A 23,540-nucleotide genomic window follows, 5' to 3' on the forward strand; every position below is an offset into this window, starting at 1 on the left:
TAAATCCCCTTTTTAGCCCCTACGGCCCTACCCCTCCTACCACTCTTTTACTATTTATGTGCCTGTAGAAGACTTTGGGATTCCCCTTTATGCTGGATGCCAGTCTTGTCTCACAATCCCTCTTCGCTTCTCTTATTTGCTTTTTCACCTCCCTTCTGTATTCAGCTTCGTTCTCAATTGTATTTTCTATCTGACACCTGTCATAAGCACACTTATCCTTCTTTATCTTAATTTCTATCTCATTTTTCATCCAGGTAGTTCTGGACTTGTTTGCCCCACCTTTCCCTTTTGAGGGAATATGCCTTGACTGTGCCTGAACTACTTCTTTTCTGAAGGTAGCCCATTGTTCAGCTACAGTTTTTCCCGCTGAGCTGCGTTCTTGCCCCGTTGTAGTCAGCTCTCCCCCAGTTAATTATTCGTATTCTGGCTTGCCCATTGTCCTTTTCTACCATCACCCTAAGCCTTATGATACAATGATCACTGTCGCCCAAATGTTCCCCTACTGATATTTGATCTACTTGGCCCACCTCATTTCCAAGAACCAGGTCCTGCAGTGCCTCCTTTCTTGTTGGACTGGGCACATACTGCTGTAGAAAATTTTCCTGAACACAATCTAGGTACGCTTGCCCCTCTCTGCCCTTTACACTTCCTCTATCCTAGTCTATATTCAGGTAATTAAAGTCCCCCATTATAACTACTCTATAATGTTTGCACCTCTCTAATTTTGATGCAGATTTATTCCTCTACATCCTTCCCACTAGTTTGTGGAACATAGACTACACCGAGCAATGTGATTGCACCCTTTTTGTTCCTTAGTTCTAGCCAATTTGATTCAGCCCTTGAATCCTCTGGGGCATACCTCTTTCTCCAGCAATGCTCTTTTTAACCAATACCACCACCCCTCCTCCTTTTCTTCCTTTCATATCTGTTTTGAACACCTTGAACCCAGGAATATTTAGTACCTGGTCCTGTCCTTCCTTGAGCCAGGCCTCTGTTATCACCACAATATCATAATTCCACATGGCAATCTGCACCTGTAACCCCCACCCCTATACTCTGCTATACTCTGTGCATTCACACATATGCAGTATAACCCTGATTTAGACTTCATTACGTTCTCCCTTACTCCGACTCCATCTATTAACTTACTATTTTCTATTCTAGTGCTGTCTGTCACTGCGAGTATTTTGTGCACCATGATGTTCCTCTCTAATATTCTCTCCTGGTTCCCACACCCCTGCCGAGTTAGTTTAAAACGCCCCCAAGAGCACTAGCAAAACCTTGCAGGGTGCAAGGAATTCAGTCCCAGCTCTGTTCAGGTGCAACCTGTCTGGCTTGTACAGGTGCCATCTCCCTCAGAGTCAGTCCCAGGAATCTTAAGCCCTCCCTCTTGCACCATCTTTCCAACCATGCATTCATCTGCTTCATTCTCCTATTTCTGTACTCACTTGCATGTGGCATTGGGAATAATCTAGATATGACTACTTTTGAGGCCCTGCTTGCCAATTTTTTAACCTAGCTCCCTAAATTCTGACTGTAGAACCACATTCCCTCTTCCTACCTAAGTTATTGGTAGCACCGTGGACTACGTTCACATTCCCCCCACCCCTCCCAAGAGAACAATGTCCTGCAGCTGTTGGTAACATCTTTGACCCTGGTACCCAGAAGACAACATACTATCCACGAGTCATGTCTATAGCTGCAGAAGTGCCTGTCTGTTCCCCTAGCTAACGAATCTCCTATCACTATTTCACTTCCTCCCCTCCTGTACAGCTGAGCCACTCATGGTGCCATAAACTTGGCTCTGACTGCACTCCTCGGAGGAGCGAACACCCTCACCACGTCCAAAACAAAAAAACAATTAGCGAACGGGGCCTCCTGCACTACCTGTGGTTCCTTTGGACTGCCTAACGGTCACCCATTCCCTTTCTGCCTGCATGCTCCTAACCTGCAATGTGACCACCTGCCTGAACGTGCTATCCACGTAGTTCTCAGCCTCGCGGATGTGCCACAGTGACTCCAACTACCGCTCAAACTTAGAAACCGGGAGCTCAAGTTTCTGCAGCTGGCAACACTTCCTGCACATGTGGTCGTCCAGGTCACCAGTAGTGTCCACAACTTCCCATGTGGTATGTACGTGGTTAGCTAGTATCCAGAAAGCATGGCGCTTTATTCCCCTGTCTGTACAGCATGTAGATGACTAAAGGTGTATTCAGCATCCATGTTGATCATGGTGGAAATGAAATGCTGCTTATGCCAAATGAGAAAGTAGATGTATGTGTCACACACAGCTATAGTTTGTCAACATTGACATTTGAGTTTTACTATGTTTACCTGTAATTTTGGAATTTATTATTCAGAAGTAGATTGGGTGTAATGTGACTTAACCTTGAAATCAGATTGTTCAGTAACTTTTCATAAGGGGAGCTGTGACTGTTACCCTATAGAGAGAATTTTCTCTCCGTCGAGCAGGCTTGGGCACGGGTGGGAAGGGAACTAATCGCTGCCCGCGATCGGCTGCATGCCACCATTTACGTGGGCGAGCAATTAAGATCCGCCCAGCGTGACGGGCGCCCGATAGCTTTCAGTGCTGCCTGTGCGGGCGAGGGGAAGAGGGAGAGTTGGGGTCTGCACTCTTTCGTGCATGCACGCGAAAGAGCGCAGAAATCTCCCTGAGGCATGGAGCTGCCTCGGAGATTAAGTTCAGTTTCAAATTTTAAAATAAAGAAAGTTTTAAAAATCATTTACACATGCCCCCTCATGTGACAGCGCTGGGACATGTTTATGAAATGTTTAAAAAAAATTTATTATTCTAATAAACCCTTCATGTAACCTCATCCTGCCTGGGGATGAGGTTTCATGAAAAACGCGAAGGCCACCTGGGCTCTTCGCCAGCCTTAAGGTTGGACGGGCAGCCCTGTCAAATTGGTTAGTGGTTAATTAATGGCCTTTGACAGTTTGGTGCGCGTGCAGCCGACTCTGGTGCATGCCTGCCAAACAAAAGATCGGAATGACGCACGGTGACGTCGGGACGCACGCCTGACGTCACTATGCGTCAGTGTGCGGGGGCTGGCCCCGCACGCCAAACAGAAAATGCTGCCTTATATAATCCTTGACCCAGCTGGGTGGAATTAAATGTGCTGTACCCCTGCCTTCTGTTCACATTTAAGATAAAATGCTGGATTTGGAAGTTTTGTGAAAACTGCTAAATTACCCCACAGGCTATTTGGTGGCTTAATCCGTGACATCAAAAGAAAATCACCCTTCTACTTGAGTGACTTCAAAGATGCATTTAGTCTGCAGTGCCTGGCATCCATTCTTTTCCTTTATTGTGCCTGCATGTCCCCTGTCATCACATTTGGAGGGTTACTGGGGGAAGCTACAGAAAACAATATAGTAAGTATACAAGACATGAATATATTTTTTCTTGTGATTTCTGCAATGCTTTATGCTCTGTTTACTCTGCAAGACTGATTTCCATCAGGGATACTATCTTTCTCCAGAGTTTGTTACCAGTTAATTTATTAATGATTGCCTGGAATATAGAAACCAACGGGTGATTTGATTGAGCTTTTTTAGGATTTTGAAAGAAGTCGATAGGGTAGATAAAGAGCAACTTCTGCTGGTGGAGAACATAACTTAAAAGCCAGGCCATTCAGGAGAGAAATTTGAAACTACTTCTTCAGGCAAAGGCTGGTAGAAGTGTGGAATGCTTTTCCACTAAAAGCATTGGATGCTAACTCAATTTTTGCTAGCCAAGGTTATTAAGGGACATGGAACCAATATGGATGAATGAATCAACATTCCCTCATTAAATGGAGGAACAGGCTCATGGTTTGAATGGGCTACTACTGTTCCTATACATTTGTGGAAAGATAAACCAGCTTTAAGGATAATTTTATGCCATTTTAGCAGTACACAATCTCAAATGTCTAATCTAATATTTAAAAAAAAATGTTAGGGGATGTGGGCATTGCTGGCAAGGCCAACATTTGTTACCCATCCCTAATTGCCCTTGGGAAGGTGGTGGTGAGCTGCTGCCTTGAACCACTGCAGTCCATGTGGTGTAGGTACACCCACAGCACTGTTAGGAAAGAATTTCCAGGGTTTTGACCCAATGACAGTGAAGGAATGGCGTTATTCTTCTAATTCAGAATGGTGTATAGCTGGAGGGGAACTTCCAGATGGTGGTGTTCCCATGCATCTGCTTCCCTTGCCCTTCCAGCTGGTAGAGGTCGTGGTTTTAGAAGGTGCTGTCGAAGGAGCCACAGTGAGTTGCTGCAGTTAACAATGATGCTTCACTGTGCATATGTAAGACAGTAAAAGCTGTTTACTTGTGAGCAAAAGCCTGAAATTAGTGATGGTGTTTAAGTTAAAAGATTGACTGACCAATTGTAATTACGTTTGGAATGACCTGAAGCTTTACATAGGATTGCATCGGAAAAATGGCACAGAAACAGTCCATTAAGTCCAACCAGTTCATGCTTGCATTTATGTTCTACTCAAACCTCCTCCCACTTTCCTTATCTAAGTTTATCTTTGTAAACCTCTATCCCCTTCTCTCTCATATGCTTGTCTATCCTGCCCTTAAATCCATCTCTATTATTCACTTCAACCACTCTGTATGATAGTGAGTTCCACACTATCATCACTCTTTGGGTAAGATCTGCAAATTTGCTTTGAAAGCATAAATTATTAGAGGAAGAAGACATAAATAAGAACACATACCATAAATGATTATATAATCATCTGTGAACAGCTTCATGTCTAAACTAAAATGATTAAGATCTATCCAAATGAGAAACCCTAGATTGTAAAGGACTTGAAAGCAATAATGTAGAAAAGACAAATTGCATTTAGTGTAGGGGACCACAACAAGCTTGACTGATGAAAAATCAAGGTGAGAAAGGAAATTCAGAATGCAAAACATCCATGTTGAGCCAGGCTGCATAACTGTTTTTGGGCAAATAATCCCAGAGATGAGTGCAAGAATATGCATAAAATGTCAGGTTTCACATTGAAAAAGAGAAATGACTTCTTTTGGTTTACAGCCAATTCCCGTGATGTTGAGAATGAATTGAACTGAGTATTTTAGCCTGTTTGAAGATGATGCATTTGAGGAACATGATTCTGCAGCAGCTTCACTTCGTGAACTAGAAGGATCTTATTTTATTATCAGAAAATGAGAGGTATAGAAGCAATTCAAGCGAGTCTCTCCATGGAAAGCATTTAGCCCAGATCAGATCAGATTGGGAAAAATTCTTCACGAATGTTTTCATCAATTGGCTATTCCTTTCTCTCTAGTCTTTCAGAAATCGTTTGACATGCGTACTGTTCTTTGCTAATGGAAATCCACCATCACCGTCCTGGTTGCTAAGAAGTCATGGCCTGCCAAGATGAATGATTACGAACCAGTTGCTCTTGCATTGATAGTCATGAATTGTTTTAAGCACATTGTGTCAAAGTGTCTTTTACGTCATCTTGTTCCACATATGAGTTACAATTTGACTGTCAACCTCATAAGCCATTGGACAATGCTGTTCTGACCATCTAATCCAACAGCACACAGATAGATTAGGCAGCTATTCTCGTGCTACCTTTGTTGATTTCTCTTCAGCTTTCAATACTATGCAACCATTCAAGCTTATTTTCAATCTTACTCTCCTACTTTAAATCAGTGATTTGCTTCACAACAGGACCCAACAAGTGTTAGTTTCTCTGATTTATCAGGAGCCCATGTTAACGAATACTGGATCTCCTCAGGACTGTGTACTGTCACCTTTACTTTTCATCCTCTATACGAATGAGTGTCGATCAGAGTATGATGAAGATGATGCAGTACATGTGGGTCTCCAGGAAATTATAGGGACTTGGTGGAGAAGTTTTTAAAATGGTGCGATAACAATTCTCTTAAACTAAGTGACAACAAGATGGAAAAACTAATTATAGACTTTAGGAAAAAGCCAGTTCCTGTGAAGCTTCCTGATATGGACATGAAATAGCTACTAACTACAAGTGTCTTGGTGTCAAATTAGATAAATTGAATTGGAGGGAACAGTGTACAGATGTGGTGGCTAAGGGGCATACACAATTATACTACCTCAGAAAATTAAAATGTTTTCGAGTAGATCCTACAATCATGAAACTTCTATATGGCTGTAGTCGAGAGTACTATCTTTTTTGAATTTCTTGCCTGGTATTGTTGTCTTAGGAAAACAGACTCTCTAAGGGTACAGAGATTATCAAACCAGGCAGGAAGGGCAGGATGAGCAGATCTTTTTTGACAAAAGTAGTGTGTCATGAACATTGAGAATCAACCCTAGTTTCAATATTACTGCTGGCTGCGTCCAGGAAAAAGGCTACAATCCCTCAGATGCAGGACAAAATGGTTCCTGAACTCGGTGCACTTCTCAAAAAGAACTTTTAACAGGAGCTTGTAAGGATGAGGATATGCATTTAGGGTGAGACTCACTGATTATTTCAATGTATTGGAATAGTTTTTTTTATCAGTTTTTAATTAGAGTTAGATATCTATGATAGAGTAATTTTCTTTCTTTTATTGTTATCATTCATTTATATGTAATTTTTTAACAAGCAATGTTCTGAAATGAATTCCCACACGGACACTAGTGAATTGGGGGAAAAAAAGACATTCTGAGTTCCCTGTTGGATTTCTTGGTGACTATCTTATATTGATGGCCCCTAGTTATCCTCTCACTGACAAGTGGAAACATTCTCTTTGTGTCCACCCTACCACAACCTTTCATAATTTAAGACTACCATTAGATCTCCCCTCAGCCTCCTTTTTTCAGCAGAAGGGAGTCTTAGCCAGCCAATCCTTTCCTGATAGGTATACCCACACATTTATGGTATCATGCTTCTAAATCTTCTCTGCATCCTCCCTAGCGCCTATATATCCTTTTTATAACATGGCGACCAGAACTGTGCAGAGTACTCTGTCTAACCAATGTTTAATACAGATTTAGCATAACTTCTCAACATTTTCAATTACTCTTAAAAATAAGCTTTGGTGCTGCTTTTTTTTTAATGACCTTGGTAACCTCTGGCAACTTTTAGTGATTGGTGTATTTTTCCTCTAAAATCTCTTTGTTCCTCTATCTCATCTACACTTGCACCCCCCATGAATAAGTAACCCCTCTATTCTCCCTACTAAAAATGTGCCACTTCACATTTGGTTGTGTTGAGCTTCATTGACTAATTATTTGCCCATTACAAGTTTATTAATGACCCCCATTAATTTGTTGCAGTCCACCTCAGTGTTAACTATTGCCTCCAACCCCAAATATGGTGTACTCACAAATTTAGAAATTGTGTTTTCGATTCCAAAGTCCAAATTGTTAATATAAATTGTGAACAGCATTGATCCCAGCGCTGATCCTTGTGGAACACCGCTTCCCACCTTCTGCCAGTCTAAATAACTACCATTTAATCCCACTCTTTGCTTTCTGTCTTGAAGCCTGCTAACAATCCATTCTCCCATTTGTCCCTTGACTCCACTTCTTCTTCATGAGTGTGAAGCAGCTTATGGGACGCCTTTTGAAAATCTAGATAAATTAAATCCAGTTCTGATGTAAGATCATCAACCTGAAAAGTGAACTCTGCTTCTCTTTCTATAGATGCTGCCAGACCTGAGCATTTCCAGCATTTTCTGTTTTATGTCACAAGTTGCTGTAATATCATGTGAGATCTAATATGAATATTGCATGAAGCTGGTGTAATGTTACAATTGCCTTGCTTAATTTGTTTCTAATCAGGATAAGTTCTCCTCCACTATCCCCTCCACAATATTTCTGAGTTTCCCTGACCACAACTCCTCCCCCCTATTCTGAACGCTTGCCTTGGTGAATATCAGGGCTGGTCACTCTGATCCTTCTGGTTCATCGTCTCACATTGAAAATTCCATGTGCTATTGTATAGAAGAGCATCAGTGTCTGCTAATAATATTGGAGTGAGAATCTTGATTATATGGAAGACTCATATTGCAAAAGAATTTTGAGCAAGAAAGCTCCATTGTAATTTTTTTGAAACTGAGTGTAAGTTACATCACAATTCATGGCGCAATTAGGATGTTATTGGAACAATCTTTAAAAAAAAATCTTCCTCCCCCTTTCCACTGCAAAGCTAGAAATAAATAACAAAAAAAAACTACATAAAATAAAATTTTGGTTTACTTTTTCCTATAGAGTGCAATAGAATCTCTCTTTGGAGCCTCAATGACGGGAATTGTCTATTCCTTATTTGCTGGACAGCCGCTTACAATTTTGGGAAGCACAGGACCTGTATTGGTGTTCGAAAAAATATTATTCAAATTATGCAAGTAAGAATTTTTCCCTTTTCTTGTTGCTACTTCTGAGGAGAAAGTTATACTGTTCTGTAAAGTGTATTGCATCCTGCAACTAGGAGGATAAAATTCAAGTTCAGAAAAGGCACGAGTGTGCAGTAGCAGATCAGCTGCATGTCAATAGAAACGTAAATTAGACAGCATGTGAACAATCCACTATTGCTGGTTTATGTAACTGTCAAAGTTGAATTTCTCTCTTAGTTCAATAAGGGGTAAGCATGAGAAATAAATGAATTCTCTTGAAATAGAGGAAGAAGAGGAAGGGGAGCTGAGATTATTTGGCACTCCTTTGAATGTGCTGGGTGAAACAAAAAAAAATTGCTTTGCAAATCTCAAGAGCAAGCTGCATCATTAACTTGGTCTTGCCAGTATAATGAATTTTAGAAATGAAAGAAAAATAGATTTCACCTACCACATATGCTTTGAATGAGTTGGTGATTTTTCTCTCCTTTTAAAAATAACTGGCCCCAAAATAGGCAAAGTGCAGATTCCCTTTGATGCATAAACAGGCATCACCCTCATAATTTTCCTTGTTGTGTATACATATGCCCATTCTTCTTTCTCCTTCCTCTATTATTTGATCCAGCGACATGGAGGAATGGTGATATAGTTGCAAGTTAGGCTGGTGTGTAACTTGGAGGAGCTTGCAGGTGTGGCTTCAAGCATCAAAAATCCAGTATTAAAATGTTTATAATTTAAGTAAGCAAGAGATCTTCAAAATTGTCCTTCATCTGTCTTTTCTGCCCAATAGTAACCAGTTTCCTCATCTAAGGGCATGTTAAGCGAATAGCCTTTCAGTTCTTTGTAAACAGAGGCAGGGGCACTGCTATGAATCCTTGGACCATAAAAATACTGATCCATCTTTATTGCAGGCTATATGTTCCATTTTGAAGCCAGATTCTCAACATTTAAGAATAAATGCAGTACAACGTTTGCCTATCGGAATGCAGTCTTTAGGCAGTGGTAGCCATTAAGAACTTTTGGTCATTCATTGTGGGAGTGAATTTTACATCTGTGACATGAAGAAATTTTGATTATCGGGAGAAGAAAGGGTAGACCTTGGGACATTTTATAAATTTGTTTAGCAGTTCAAGCTGGTTACTATGCCTCACGCGATTCAGACCATTGATCAAGCAGCTAATGAATTTATACTATTTTCGCATTGTCATTTGGCCATGTCATAGAATGTTCAGTTTTGTAGATGTGCTTCCCAAGAGTGCTTACAAAATGTCTGACTGTTTCAGGAGCCAGCTTTCACCTACGTCATTGAAGCAACTTTCTATGATTTAGATTTTTGCTCATTAAAGCTTCTTAGTGAGAGACAGATCAAGCATTTGTCCAGCTTGAGTTTTTCAGCAATTCAGAGTAATCTTGGTTATATTCAAAGCAAAACTGGACTTATCCATTCTTGTTTCTTGAAGATTTTTTCTGTTCAGCTGCAATGCTGCATTACTGTGGCTGCTCAAAACCTATCTGTCATTGTCATGATGGAGAACACTCCCCCTGTAGTCTCAGTTACAAGACCATATTCATTGGGCATCTTCAGTTCAACTTCTTGTAGGATAAAAACCATAGAATAGTTACAACACACATGCATTTCCTGGAAATGTATGCCCCCTTTGATGTTAGCACAGATACATAGGCCCTAAAATTTAGTAACGTTTCTCCTGGTATCCTGCCATTTTCGTTGTTTCCTGGCATTCTACTGGAGTTGCAATGGAAGACCAGAAGAACCCTTGCAGAGTTTCAGAGTCATAATATTCTTGAAGGGTTACATTGTTGGCACATTTTTTTTCTGATACTTAGCTGAGGAGTTGGGGTATCTAAACTTGGAAATTCTGGACCAAGGCCAGTGGATCCAACAGGAACTAATTTAGCATGCAATCTGGTTTGACCTTCAAGCAGAGAGGTTATTTGGGCTCAAGTTTAAGTTGTAATGCAAAATTAGTCTGCATCTTTGTTATGTTCTCTTGTCAAACAGGCTGTTGCTTGCTGCAATGCCAGCCTCCAATGAATTGACATTGATGTAGCATTTTTGAATAAACATTTGACGTTTCTTTAAGTATAACCTTGGCCAGGATGAGCAGCGCGCTGACCTGCTGTTCAACAGTTCATTCTCAGGTATAAATGCCCTCATTATGTTCGCAGATCTGTTTGCTCTGGCAGAAAATCAATAGCTCTCAGTTTTGCATGAAGAGGAGGCACTATTGTGACTGGACAAGTAGAAGTGGCAGAAGTTTCTGTACACCTTTCTCCACTCTCATTAAGTTCTGGAGTCCCAAAGAAGATCCAAAAGAAAAACAATTAGTGTTTTGATACCCTAGCAGGATATACACCATGATGCCATGATGGGGCCATAGTGATTCTTGGACATTCATCCCCACCTCTGGTAGATCTCTTGTCTCAGATATCTGGTGAAGAACTCGATCTAGACTTCTCAGGTTTATTTCTGACAGCTTGGCTATTGAAGATTTTGCTATTGAGGCTTATGCCTGTGCCATGGTGTATTCAGAAGCATCTTGACCTCTTCCTTTGTTCTGTTTCTTTGATTCTGGAATATACTCTGTCTGAAACCTGAACAGAGTTAGGATTTAACTGGCATCCCAGAGTTATCTCCCTCACTGAAGATGCACTTAGGTGTTTTATGAATGGCATTTAGAGATCAATTCCAACAACCAACCTGGTAGTTGTCTCTACCTAATGAGTGCAATCATTGGACTTAGACAGCCCTACTTGATATGGTGACGTGATAAACTTTACTTGATTATTTCTCAATTTCATTTTGAGTACTTTTATGCTGTTCCTTACCCTGATTAGGTTGCCTTTTAGTTGTCCTATCATGCTTTGTTTTTTATGTAAATTATTTTAAACCGCTGTGTAATTCTTGTCAGCTATTTATGGCTGCCAGGTGCTAGATTCAGGTTGTTCCTCACCAGAAAATGGCTAAATGAATGATATGGTACATCCTTTATTTTATGATCAGGCAGGCAGGAAATCCACCAGCTCCATCAAGGGAAATTCAACATGTCTGTACCAACCTTTTGGGTACATCACAAGCAAATAATGGTACACAGTCATTCTAGTAGTCAATATTTTATTTTATAAAAACATATTTTCCCCACCCCTGGCACATAGTCACCTGAGCTTATATTGCATATGTCTCTAGAAAAAAAAAATCCAAGGCACCCTTCAGACACCAGAGCTGTTTTGTTCGAGGGAACGTACAATTAGGTGTCTCCCTCAATGTAATTGGTGTTCAAAAGTAAAGTGATTTGGGTGTGGACAAAACTTAGGCTTAAATGGTGCAAAAAAGGCAGTTCAAATATCCTTTGTGAGCATTTTGTAAGGGCTTCACTTAGCCTGCTGAATATCAGAAAAGATCAATCAATGATGAAGAAAGCTGCTGCTACCTATTGTAGTAGTCCAGAAGCACGTCATTGACAGCCAAGGTGACAAGTAAGTTGCATGTGGAGCCAACCAATCCAGTACATTGAACTGTATGTTCCCATATGAAGCAGGCCTCTGGAATTTCATTTATTTGTGTGTTATGTACAGTTTCTTACTGAAAAGGTGACTTAAATGTATATTCCTTCCATCAACAGGGAATATGAGCTTTCATATCTCTCACTTCGAGCCAGCATTGGACTGTGGACTGCATTGCTCTGCATAACATTGGTTGCCACTGATGCGAGTAGCCTGGTTTGCTACATAACTCGCTTCACAGAAGAGGCTTTTGCTGCTCTTATTTGCATTATATTCATTTATGAAGCATTGGAAAAGCTCTTCGCCTTGGGAGAGAAATTTCCATTTAATATGCAGAATAATCCGGAGACACTTACCCAATACTCGTAAGCAGAAACAATTAACAAATTTTTCTGTGGTTAATTTTTGTAATATAGATTGAATTATTTTTCATGACTCAACTACATAATATTAGTCACTAAACTTTCATTGTCATGTTCGTTAAACATTGCAATCAATCCTTTATTGAGGATATATTGCATACCAAGTCATTAGAATGTCCTGGCCACGTATGTCTAACCTGATATGTTGTTTTCATAAACCTCTTGAGTTTCACTTTTGCAATTTGACCTCATTTGTATGTCTTCCATTTACTAACTTGCAATTACCTCCTGGCACCCTTTACATTCAATATCATTTCAGTGTTGAAAATTAGTATGGATTAGTCATTAGGTTAGATTAGCCATTTAAATCTTTGCGTCTCAGGAACATGTGATCATATATCACTGTATAGGAAAGGGTGATTTGACACAATAATTAAATGGTGTTTTTCATATTAGCCACCTAGCTTAATTGCTTGTTCTGCTTGATCCCCATACCCTTTGAAATATCTTTTGCAAGAATGTATGAAAGAATAACTTGTGTATTCTACCCTCTTGTGTTTAGTTTTTTTTCGACCTTTTAATTCTTCTTGCAATCATAAATTTGTGTTTCTGTTTTGCTGGTCAACTACATTTAAAAAAAAATGTTTTAGTTCAGCCCTTCTTCACCTCAGCTCTAGCAAGAAAATCCTAATATCTCTCTCCTCCTGACTATTGTTCCTTATTGCTGCTAACATTCTAATGAATTTATTGTGCACCGCTTTTTATAATATTTTGTTATCCTATCTCTAATGGGGTGCCCAAAACCTCACAGAACTCCAATATTTTGTACAGATTCAGCATTACCTCTTTTTCTTTTTGTATCGCCAGATAAAAATTAAGGGCTCAGTTTGTATTTTGTGAGTTTATCTATTTATCTACTTTATTTATTTTCACAGCAAAGTTCATCTGTCCCTTTACTCTATTTAAGGCCTATTTCCTTTCCTGATTTTTTTCCAAAACGTATGAATTCCTATTTTTAATACATTGAACTGCATCTGTCCCCTTCTTGCCCAACCTGCAACCCCATCATATGCGCACTATGCACATCTATGTACATAGTCATTATGTGTGTGTATGTGAATGTATGGCCTTGACATGAAATAGTATTCACTACACTTCTCTGTTCCGGGAACCTCTCTTTCTCTCGGAACCCTTTACTTTCTGCTCACCAACCATTGGTTCTCAATGTGATCACATTCCCTTCAATTTCATGTACCATTATCTTTGCCTTCATCATCTTATATGCTGTAAAATTCTTTTGCAAGCGCATATCTGCCACACTTAACTGCATGGCTTCATTTACTTTGTTGCTTCAAACAAACGTATAATGTTGTTCAAACACAGCCCCCATTTCCTTTAAATCAATGCAGATTGATACTGATGAGTTCACATCTCAAAATACTTAGTCATTTCATCAGGACTCCAAACTTGAGCACACAACTGGCCCTGTTACCAATCATTACATCTAGCTTTATCATATTTACCCCATGAAAGGTAACCCAGCAATTTTTTTCCCACACCACCACAGTGTCTCTAACTGTTTATCGAGCTAGGAGATAGTTGTAATTTTGCATATAACTCTCTTCTAATTTGAATTAGTATTTATAAATATTCATAAATACTATTTTATCCATTACATTAATGGCTTCTTAATTCTTGAAGTTTACCTTCTTTCTCCCCATTATGGATATTTATTCACTGAAGCTGAAACAATGTAGGTGAACAGGTTGTCACACTCTGTTCCCTTCTAGGGTGGCCTAGACTGGTGAAAGTAAGCGGAATATATTTTTTTCAGATGGCTTAACAAGTTTCAAGTGAGATTTTGCCACTTCAACCCAATTCCTGTTGACCATGGGATCGCAGCACAGAATTGCCCACAATTTATTATTCAGAAATCGTAAAGACTAATGTGGGAAGTAGACATGTTGGAGCAGAACTAGGATACTAAAATGTAGCACAAGGGTGTTTTTTGGGTCAGGAATGAAGTACATGTTTGACCTTAATATGGAGAGAATGCCTCTCTATCACTTCTATCAGTCATCCTCTGCTTGGTAATGATTATGTATGACAATGGTGGAAAAATGTCATAATGCTAGTTTTCCTCAATTTGACCTGTACATAATCTTACATAAAAGAGAGTGGGGAAAATCTAACCAGTGTAGGAAATATACCTTAGCACAGTTACAATTGGTTAAGTTTACAGTTAAACTTTCTTGTTATTAATTCACAATTTCGTAATCAGTATTTGGATTCTGATAGATGGTAGAAATGATGGTACCAGTAATGATTTGAATCAAATGTCACAGGGCAGGGACTTTTATTTCACTGAGGGTTCAAGTTCCGTCTTTTGTTTTGAGGGATGCTCGGATTGTGCGCCCAAATCCTGCTTACATATTTTTGTGTTGCAACACATTGTCTGCTGGCACTCTGGTCACTTGGCTCATGGAGGTTGACATATTCCTCACCTGATTTCCACATGCTTACTAGCAAAGGTTGCTGATTATAGATCTCTAATATTAGTTAATATGCCTTTTCAGGAAAGGTGAGGAATTGAAACCAGTCCCTTCCCTAGTCTGTGTAGCACAATAATACACATTTACTCATCTATATATTAATATACTTAGTGAATTATAATGCATTTGTTTTTTTAAGCAACTCTTCCCTTATGTAAGAATTGGACTGAAATGCCTGCTGTGCTTGAAATTGACACTGTACAAAGGAAGTGATTTTGCTGTTTTGGAGAGCTTAGAATTTGACTTCCATTAAAGGAACATGTGAAGCCGCGGTATAATATTCTAACAGTATTCCACTGAACTGTCAAGGGGAGGCGATGGTGTAGTGGCATTGTCACTGGACTAGTAATCTAGCGACGCAGGATAATGCTCTAGATACCCAGGTTTGAATCCCGCCACGGCAGATAGTGGAATTTGAATTCATTAAAAATCTAACGATGACCATGAAACCATTGTTGTTTGTTGTAAAAACCCACCTGGTTCACTAATGTCCTTTAGGGAAGGAAATTTACCTTACCTTACCTGGTCTGGCCTACATGTGACTTTAAATGCCCTCTGAACTAGACTAGGGATGGGTAATAAATGCTGGCCTGGCCAGCGACGCCCACATCCCATGAATGAATAACCAGTAGCCTCAACCAGCAGTCTTAGGATATATTGGGAGTTCTTTGCTTAATTTTTATTGAATAAAGTAGTTACAAAATTGGTGCTTTCTTCTTTGATTGAAGATCATAGCATCAATCTGTGTAAACCATTTGCTTTTGTGTGTGTGTGTGGGAGGACAGATTGTTCGTTTTACCCATTTCAGACATGAGTGCAAGATTATTAACAATACTCTAATGTGTATACAATGTGCATTATATGTTTGCCATATAATTGGATTGAGGATCAAGTTTCATTCCTTGTTCTAGTATATATCATATGCTGGTACTGAAAGAACAGAAGAACATAGGAAATAGATACAGGAGAAAAGCTATTTGGCCCATCATGCCTGCTCTGCCATTCAGTAAGAGCTGAGCTGATCGTGGCGTAAACCTGCCTGCCTGTCCTTCATAACTCTTGACTCCCTTGTATGTCAAAATTCTGACCAACTCAGTCTTGAATATATTCAATTTGTCTGCTTATACTGCTCTCTGGGTAGAGAATTCCAAACATTAACAATTCTGAGAAGAAACTCCTCCCTTTCTTCATCTTAAATGGGAGACCCATTATCCTGGTTCTAGATTACCTCAGGGTGGGTAACATCCTTTCAGCATCTGCCCTATCAAACCCCCTCAATTTTATTGGGTTTCAATAAGATCAATGTTCTAAGTTCTACGACCCTCCCCCCCTTTTACCCCTTCATCTTTTACTATTATTGGGATGCTTTTTGTGTCTTCTACCATGAAGACAAATAAAAGAATACACTTGTTCAGAGTCTCTCTTCCTTGTTTCCCATTACTAATCCCCCAGTTTCATCCTCTAAAGAACCAACATTTAATTTAGGAACATGGGAATAGGCCATTCAACCCTTCAAACCTGCTCTGCCATTCAACTAGATCATGGCTGATCTACCTCAATGCCGTTTTCCTGCACTGTTACCATATTCTTTGATGTCATTAGTATCTAGAAATCTATTGACCCCTGTCTTGAACATACTCAATGACTCAGCCTCCACAGCCTGCTGGGGTAGAGAATTCCGAAGATTCACCACCCCCTGAGTGAAGAAATTCCTCCTCATCTCAGTCCTACATGGCTTACCTCTTATTCTGAAAATAATTATTCTCTACCTTTTTAATATACTTGATTACTATCTCCATAGAGACTGAGAATATTTTAGAAGAGATTCATTTCCCAAACAACAGAGAATAAAATGATGAACACGATTTCACTTTTTCAGACTTCTGCTGTAACAAACTAAAATTAACATAGATCAAACATTAATTAAAAGACAACGAATATATCCAGCTAAAGAAAATGTACTTTTGCATTAACTAATACAACCAAAGTATGTTTACAAAACCCTTTCACTGTGTCCTACACTTCTGGCAGATATGTAGCATTATAGGAACAGCCCCACAATCACTCAACCTTCAAGTGGAGGTTCACTTTTTCCCACCACGCCAGGTTGAAACTTTCAGTGTCCTTCAACAATCGTTCCGCTCAGCCCTAGTTTCCTGGATATGATTATCACCAACAATGCACACCTAGGCAACTGTCCGTTCCTTAAATTTTCAAGCGCTCAGTCTGTTTTGTTCCCTTTCTTTTGAACAGAACCAAACTCAAACATTCTGGTTGGTTATTAACAAAAAAAAGTTCACCTTGCTTTCCCACAACAGTAGTTCCTTTGTTCTTGACTCTCAACCAGCGGCTGACTTTTTTTCTGAGATTCTGTGAAAAGGTATTGAAACTGCCACCCCACTTCACTGGATTTCTATTTGCCCTTCTCTCCTCATGGCAACCAGATCATATGGGCATATCTCCAAGCTGAGGTTTTTATCCGGAATTTGAGTTAAAATTATGTTTCAAAACATAAGTTTTGTAATGTTCAGCATTCATGACAGCTCCCCACTAAAAATAAAAAAAGTTACCTTGGTAACGATTTATTCCATAACATTATCAAAGGATGAAAAATTACAACTTTGTAAACATCTTACAAGTAACTCATTAATCACAGGTACAGGTAGCATTCTTTCCCGTTTTGTCACATTTTGCTACGAAACATTCATTGTTGACAATATAAGGTTTAACCTGTAACAGCCAACTGCATTTGACAATTAGGATTTAAAGTCCAGCTTGCATGAGTTCTTAAGAGTCCCAACTTTCTTGCTAAAAGAGTTTATTTTACTGTTAGTTGATTCACTTGCTTTCAATCTGTGCAGAAGATCTCTTTTTCTCATTTTGCATAGTCTGTACTGCTGTTCCAGATTCTTGATTAAAAGATTGTAACTTGGTTTTGCATTCTTCGCGTTGCTTTTTAAAATCTGTTTTGGATTGTGCACAGTTTGGACCTGGGACATTATTTGTGATGAGCCCAAAGGTTTTACGACTTGTTTGATCTTGTTAACTTTGCCTAAAACAACATTGCTGGCAAATCATCCAGCTTCTGGATACTGGCAGCTGTGCATTCGAGTTTAAAGAGAAATCCTTTGTCATGTCGCTTATTAACCTCTGGCTTCAGCAATTTCTTTTGTTATTCTTCAAAGCCAGACACCAAATTGTCATCAGGGTTTACATTTTTTAAACAGTCTGAACCACTCCGTTCAGGGTTCTAACACCTGATCTCCGTTTCCTACCATCCCTGTATTTTTTAATTTCCAAGCCTTTGAAAAAAGTTTCAAGCAATCAAAAATCTTATTTGCTATGAAGGACAATTGAATTCACCTCAACCTGTTTAAATTCAGGATCACTTTAAGTTTTTCACGGTTTAACCTTTTTGATTTATTTTCTATGAGACACAGGTTTAACACTGCGTCCTTTTGTGCAAGTCGTCATCTTTCTGTTGAGTGAAGCCCTCTAACTGCTTTGAGAACTTTAAGGTTATTTCAATGTTCAGTTCAGAGTCTGATGTTCCTTTTCAGCCCATTAATTCTCTTCATATCTTCTTGCTTTTTGCCCTCCCACAGTGTTGAGTTTTGTTTAATTCTTTTCTTGCAATAAATACCCCTTTATCATTTTGAAGTTTAAATTTACATTCAAGAACACATATCCTTCCTTGTAGTTCTAAAATGACGACAGTGGATTCGGCTTTTCCACTCTCTTTCAAAGCATTCTTTCCCTTTGTTTTATCATTAGCTTTCAGTACTGTTATCTACTTTTCTATACCTGGCTCATACTTTTCCTGCATTTTTTAATTCAGATGGCTTTACAATTTCAGTTTCAGCAGGCTCAACAGGCTTTCTTGAAACCTTATCCCCAGCAATGTCATTTCCTACTAAGAAATCCATATCACCAATAGGCAAATTATGAACATCAGCAATTTCAGGACTGGTAATTAAATCACGTTTTAAATTAACTCTTACAAATGAACGGGAAAACATTTTCTATCAATATCCATATCATACATTTTTATTTAGCAAACTTTCTGGGGAGAATTCAGAGTGACTATGCTGATCCTGTATCTCCTACAATAACAATTGTCTTTCCCACCTCACCAGACAAAAGTTAAAGACTTCAACTTCAAACAGCTTCTACAATTTCCTGAGATCTTCAGGAAGAGATCTTCCCTACTTATTATAAGCCTTACACACTGGGGCAGTATTTTCTGGAGGAGTACTGTAAAACCACATAGATGCTGCAGTCTTTTTAATTTCCAACATTCAGCCTTCGTGTATCTTTTTCTTAATGACAAAGATATCATGTTGGCCTCCTTGAATCAAACTTACCCTCCGGACTCTGCCTCTCACTTTTAGGAGTGTCTGTTTTTTTAATTCATTCATAGGATGTGGGTGTCACTGGCTGGGCCAGCATTTATTGCCCATCTTGAATTGCCCTTGAGAAGGTGGTGGTGGTGAGCTGCCGCCTTGAACTGCTGCAGTCCATGTGGTGTCGATGCACCCTCAGTGCAGTTAGGGAAGGAGTTCCAGGATTTTGAACCAGCAACAGTGAAGGAACGACAATATATTTCTAAGTCAGGATGGTAAGTTGCTTGGAGGGGAATTTGCTGGTGGTGGTGTTCCCATGTATCTGCTGCCCTTGCCCTTCTAAATGGTAGTGGTCGTGGTTTTGGAAGGTGCTGCCTAAGGAGGCTTGGTGAGTTTCTTCATGCTGGATATTTCCTCCCACTATCATCAAATTTCTTATCTTATTTCTTATCTCTAGTTTCTCTGTGCATTGCCAAACACGGCCCTGTTACTAACAATGTTGGTGAGACAACTCGTAATCACCTGCCATCTCCCCATATTTTTAAACTGTGCCCCCTATTTCTAGTCTCTCACAAGGGGAAACATTCTTTCTGAATCCACCCTGAAAAGTCCTTTTAGGGTCTTGTATGCTTCAACAATCTCTGCCTTTTAAGCCCATACTTTCAAGTCAGTCCCCAATTCCTCTTCCATAGCCTTCAAATTAACCTTTGTTAACTTTTGCATGACTGTAACAGACAGACCTATTTTTCCAAAAACACCTGAGCAATAGAATTGGCTATGTTGACTTTGCACTGAATACAATGAAAGTAAATGTAAAATCATGTTTGAGTCATAGATGTCTACAGCACAAAAAAAAGCCCTTCGGCCCATCGAGTCTGCGCCAGTCAAACAAGCACCTAACTATTCTAATCCCATTTTCCAGCACTAGGCCCATAGCCTTGTACGCCACGACATCGCAAGTGCGCATCCAAATACTTCTTAAATGTTATGAGGGTTTCTGCCTCTACCACCCTTTCAGGCAGTGAGTTCCAGATTCCCACCACCCCCTGGGTGAAAAAATTCTTCCTCACATCCCCTCTAAACCTCCTGCCCCTTACCTTAAATCTATGCCCCCTGGTTATTGATCCCTCCACCAAGGGGGAAAGTTCCTTCTTGTCTACCCTATCTATGTCCCTCATAATTTTATACACCTCAATCATGTCCCTCCTCAATCTCCTCTGCTTCAGGTAAAATAACCCCAGTCTATCCAATCTCTCCTCATAACTAAAACTCTCCAGCCCAGGCAACACCCTGGTAAATCTCCTCTGCACTCTCTCTAGTGCAGTCACATCCTTCCTATAATGCAGATTCCAGAACTGCATGCAATACTCCAGTTGTGGCCTAACCAGCGCTTTATACAGTTCCAGCATAACCTCCCTGCTCTTATATTCTATGCCTCGGCTAATAAAGGCAAGTATTCCGTATGCCTTCTTAACCACCTTATCTACCTGCCCTGCTACCTTGGACCGGTGGACATGCACACCAAGGTCCCTCTGATCCTCGGTACTTCCCAGGGTCCTACCATTCATCGTGTATTCCGGTGCCTTGTTTGTCCTGCCCAAGTGCATCACCTCACACTTATCCAGATTAAATTCCATTTGCCACTGATCAGCCCATCTGACCAGCCTGTCTATATCCTCCTGTAACCTAAGGTTATCCTCCTCACCATTTACCACCCCACCAATTTTCGTGTCATCCGCAAACTTACTGATCAACCCTCCTACATTCAAGTCTAAATCGTTTTATATATTCCACAAACAGCAAGGGACCCAACACCGATCCCTGTGGAACCCCACTGGACACAGGCATCCAGTCATAAAAACACCCCTCGATCATCACCCTCAGCTTCCTGCCATTCAGCCAATTCTGGATCCAATTTGCCAAATTGTCTTGGATCCCATGGGCTCTTACCTTCATTATCAGTCTCCCATGCGGGACCTTATCAAAAGCCTTGCTGAAGTCCAAGTAGACTACATCAAATGCATTGCCCTCATCTACACACCTGGTCACCTCTTCAAAAAATTCAATCAAATTGGTCAGACATGACCTCCCCTTAATAAAACCATGCTGACTGTCCTTGGTTTATCACTGCCTCTCCAAGTGTAGATTAATCCTGTCCCTCAGAATCGCTTCCTATAGTTTCCCCACCACTGAGGTTAGACTGACTGGCCTGTAGCTCCCTGGTTTAACCCTTCCTCCTTTCTTGAATAACGGTACCACATTAGCTGTCCTCCAGTCCTCTGGCATCTCTCCTGTGGCCAGGGAGGTATTGAAAATTATTGCCGTGCCTCTGCTATCTCCTCCCTTGCCTCACTTAACAACCTGGGGTACATTTCATCCAGGCCCAGAGATTTATCCACTTTTAAGCCTGCCAGACCACTTAACTTCCTCCCTTTCTATGCTAATTTCTTTAATTATATCTCTGCCATTCTGCCTGATTTCCATACCAACGTCATCCCTCTCACTTGTGAACACCGACACAAAGTATTAATTTAGAACCCTATCGATGTCTTCCGGCTCCACACACAAGTTACCACTATGGTCCTTAATGGGCCCTACTCTTTCCTAGTTATCCTCTTACTCTTAAAGTACTTGTAAAATAACTTTGGATTTTCCTTTATTTTACCTGCCAATGTTTTTTCATGCCCCCTTTTCGCTTTCCTTTTTAACTCTCTCTCTCTCTCTCTCTCTCTCTCTCTCTCTCTCCCCCCCCCCCCCCCGCCATTCTATACTTCTCTAGGACTTCTGCTGTTTTGAGCCCTTGGTATTTGCCATAAGCCTCCCCTTTTCTCTTTATCCAACCTTGTATAATCCCTTGACATCCAGGATTCCCTGGATTTGTTGGTCCCACCCTTTATCTTTATTGGAATTTGTTGGCCCTCTCCCCTATTTCCTTCTTGAATGAGTCCCAGTGCTCTGACGCAGATTTACCTAAAAGTAGCCATTCCCAACCCACCCTGGCCAAATCATATCTGTTTAAATATATTTGTTTAAACTCTGGAAAATTCCAGTCCACCTGTTTTACATCCGACTGGAACCCCAATTTGTTACAATTCCCATAGAGACCAAAAAGTTTGTAAGAGAGATGAATTTTCCAAATGGCCAACAGAAATAAACGGGTAGATAAGATTTCACTTTTTAAGACTTTACTGTGACAAAGTCGACATAGATCAAACATTGATTAAAAGGCAACTAATACATCAAACTAAAAGAATGGTACTTTGCATTAACTAATGCAACCAAAATACGCCTTAAGAAACCCTTTCACTGTGTGCCATGCTTCTGGCAGATATGTAGCTTTATAGAAACAGTCCCACAGTCTCTCCTAAGCTCTTTAGTAGTGGTTCACTTCTCCCCGCCACGCCAGTTGAAACTTCCAGTGTCCTTCGGCAATCGTTACAATCAGGATACAATTATCACCAGCAAGGTACACCTTGGTGACTCTCCATTCCTTGAATCTTCAAGAGTTCTGTCTGTTCTGTTCCCCTTTTGAACAGAAACCAAACTCTTAGAAGCACCCTGCTTGACCATTAACACAAAAATTTGCTTTCCCACAGCAGGAGCTCTTTTGTTCCTGTCTTTCAGCCAACTGCTGCCCTTTTTCAGTGAGATACTGTGAAAAGATGTTATTACTGCCACCTAACCTCAATGGGTTTTTATTTGCATTTATCCCCCTATGGGAATTGGATTACATGGGCATGTCTCCGAGCTGAGCTGTTCTGCTACCTTCAGAGATCTGTGGCAAGCACTTAGAGCTCCCTCTGTTTCTCTACATCTTCTCTGTATTTTACCATTTATTGTGCATTCCCTTCCTTCATCCTCCCAAAATGCATTCCCTCACACTTCCCTGTCCACCTGTCTAGTTCATTGATATCCTCCTGTGGTCCTCAGCTTTCTTCCACACAGCCATTTTTTGTATCACATGCAAACTTCTTTATCATGCTCCCTACATTTAAGTCAAAATAATGGATATACTACAAATGGGAAGGGATGCAATTCTGTGGAACCTCACTAGAGACAGCCTTCCAGTCACACAACATTACCCATTGCTTCCAACTACTGACCCAGTTTTGGATCCAAATTCACTTTCCTCTGGAACCCACGAGCTTTTAATTTATGTGACCAGTCTGCATGTGGGACCTGGTCAAAGACCTTACTAAATCCATGTGACTACATCAAACACAACCCCCATCACCCCTCCTTGCGACCTCAGAAAATTCAATCAAGCTAGTCAGACATGACCTTCCATAACAAATCCATCCTGACTGTTAATTAATCTGTGTCTCTCTAAGTGCTGATTTACACTCTAGGAATTTTTTCCAATATTTTACCCACATAGTTCCTTTCTCATTATGTTCATACCACCCAATATTTCACACTCCTCCTCCTTGATCACAAT

General features: G+C 40.2%; 1 protein-coding gene across 5 annotated transcripts in view; it reads left to right on the plus strand.

Moving 5' to 3' along the window:
- Positions 1–23,540, plus strand: part of LOC144678938 (sodium bicarbonate cotransporter 3-like) — a 233,759-nt gene that overhangs the window by 141,244 nt on the left and 68,975 nt on the right. For all 5 annotated transcript variants that reach the window (XM_078539052.1, XM_078539048.1, XM_078539049.1 and 2 more), the window contains 3 exons: positions 3,222–3,396; positions 8,205–8,338; positions 11,965–12,210. In XM_078539052.1, the coding sequence (XP_078395178.1) occupies positions 3,222–3,396; positions 8,205–8,338; positions 11,965–12,210 (555 nt within the window). The remainder of the gene's footprint in view (positions 1–3,221; positions 3,397–8,204; positions 8,339–11,964; positions 12,211–23,540) is intronic.

This window comes from Cetorhinus maximus, chromosome 3 (genome assembly GCF_964194155.1).
Source record: "Cetorhinus maximus chromosome 3, sCetMax3.hap1.1, whole genome shotgun sequence".
NCBI lineage: Eukaryota > Metazoa > Chordata > Chondrichthyes > Lamniformes > Cetorhinidae > Cetorhinus > Cetorhinus maximus.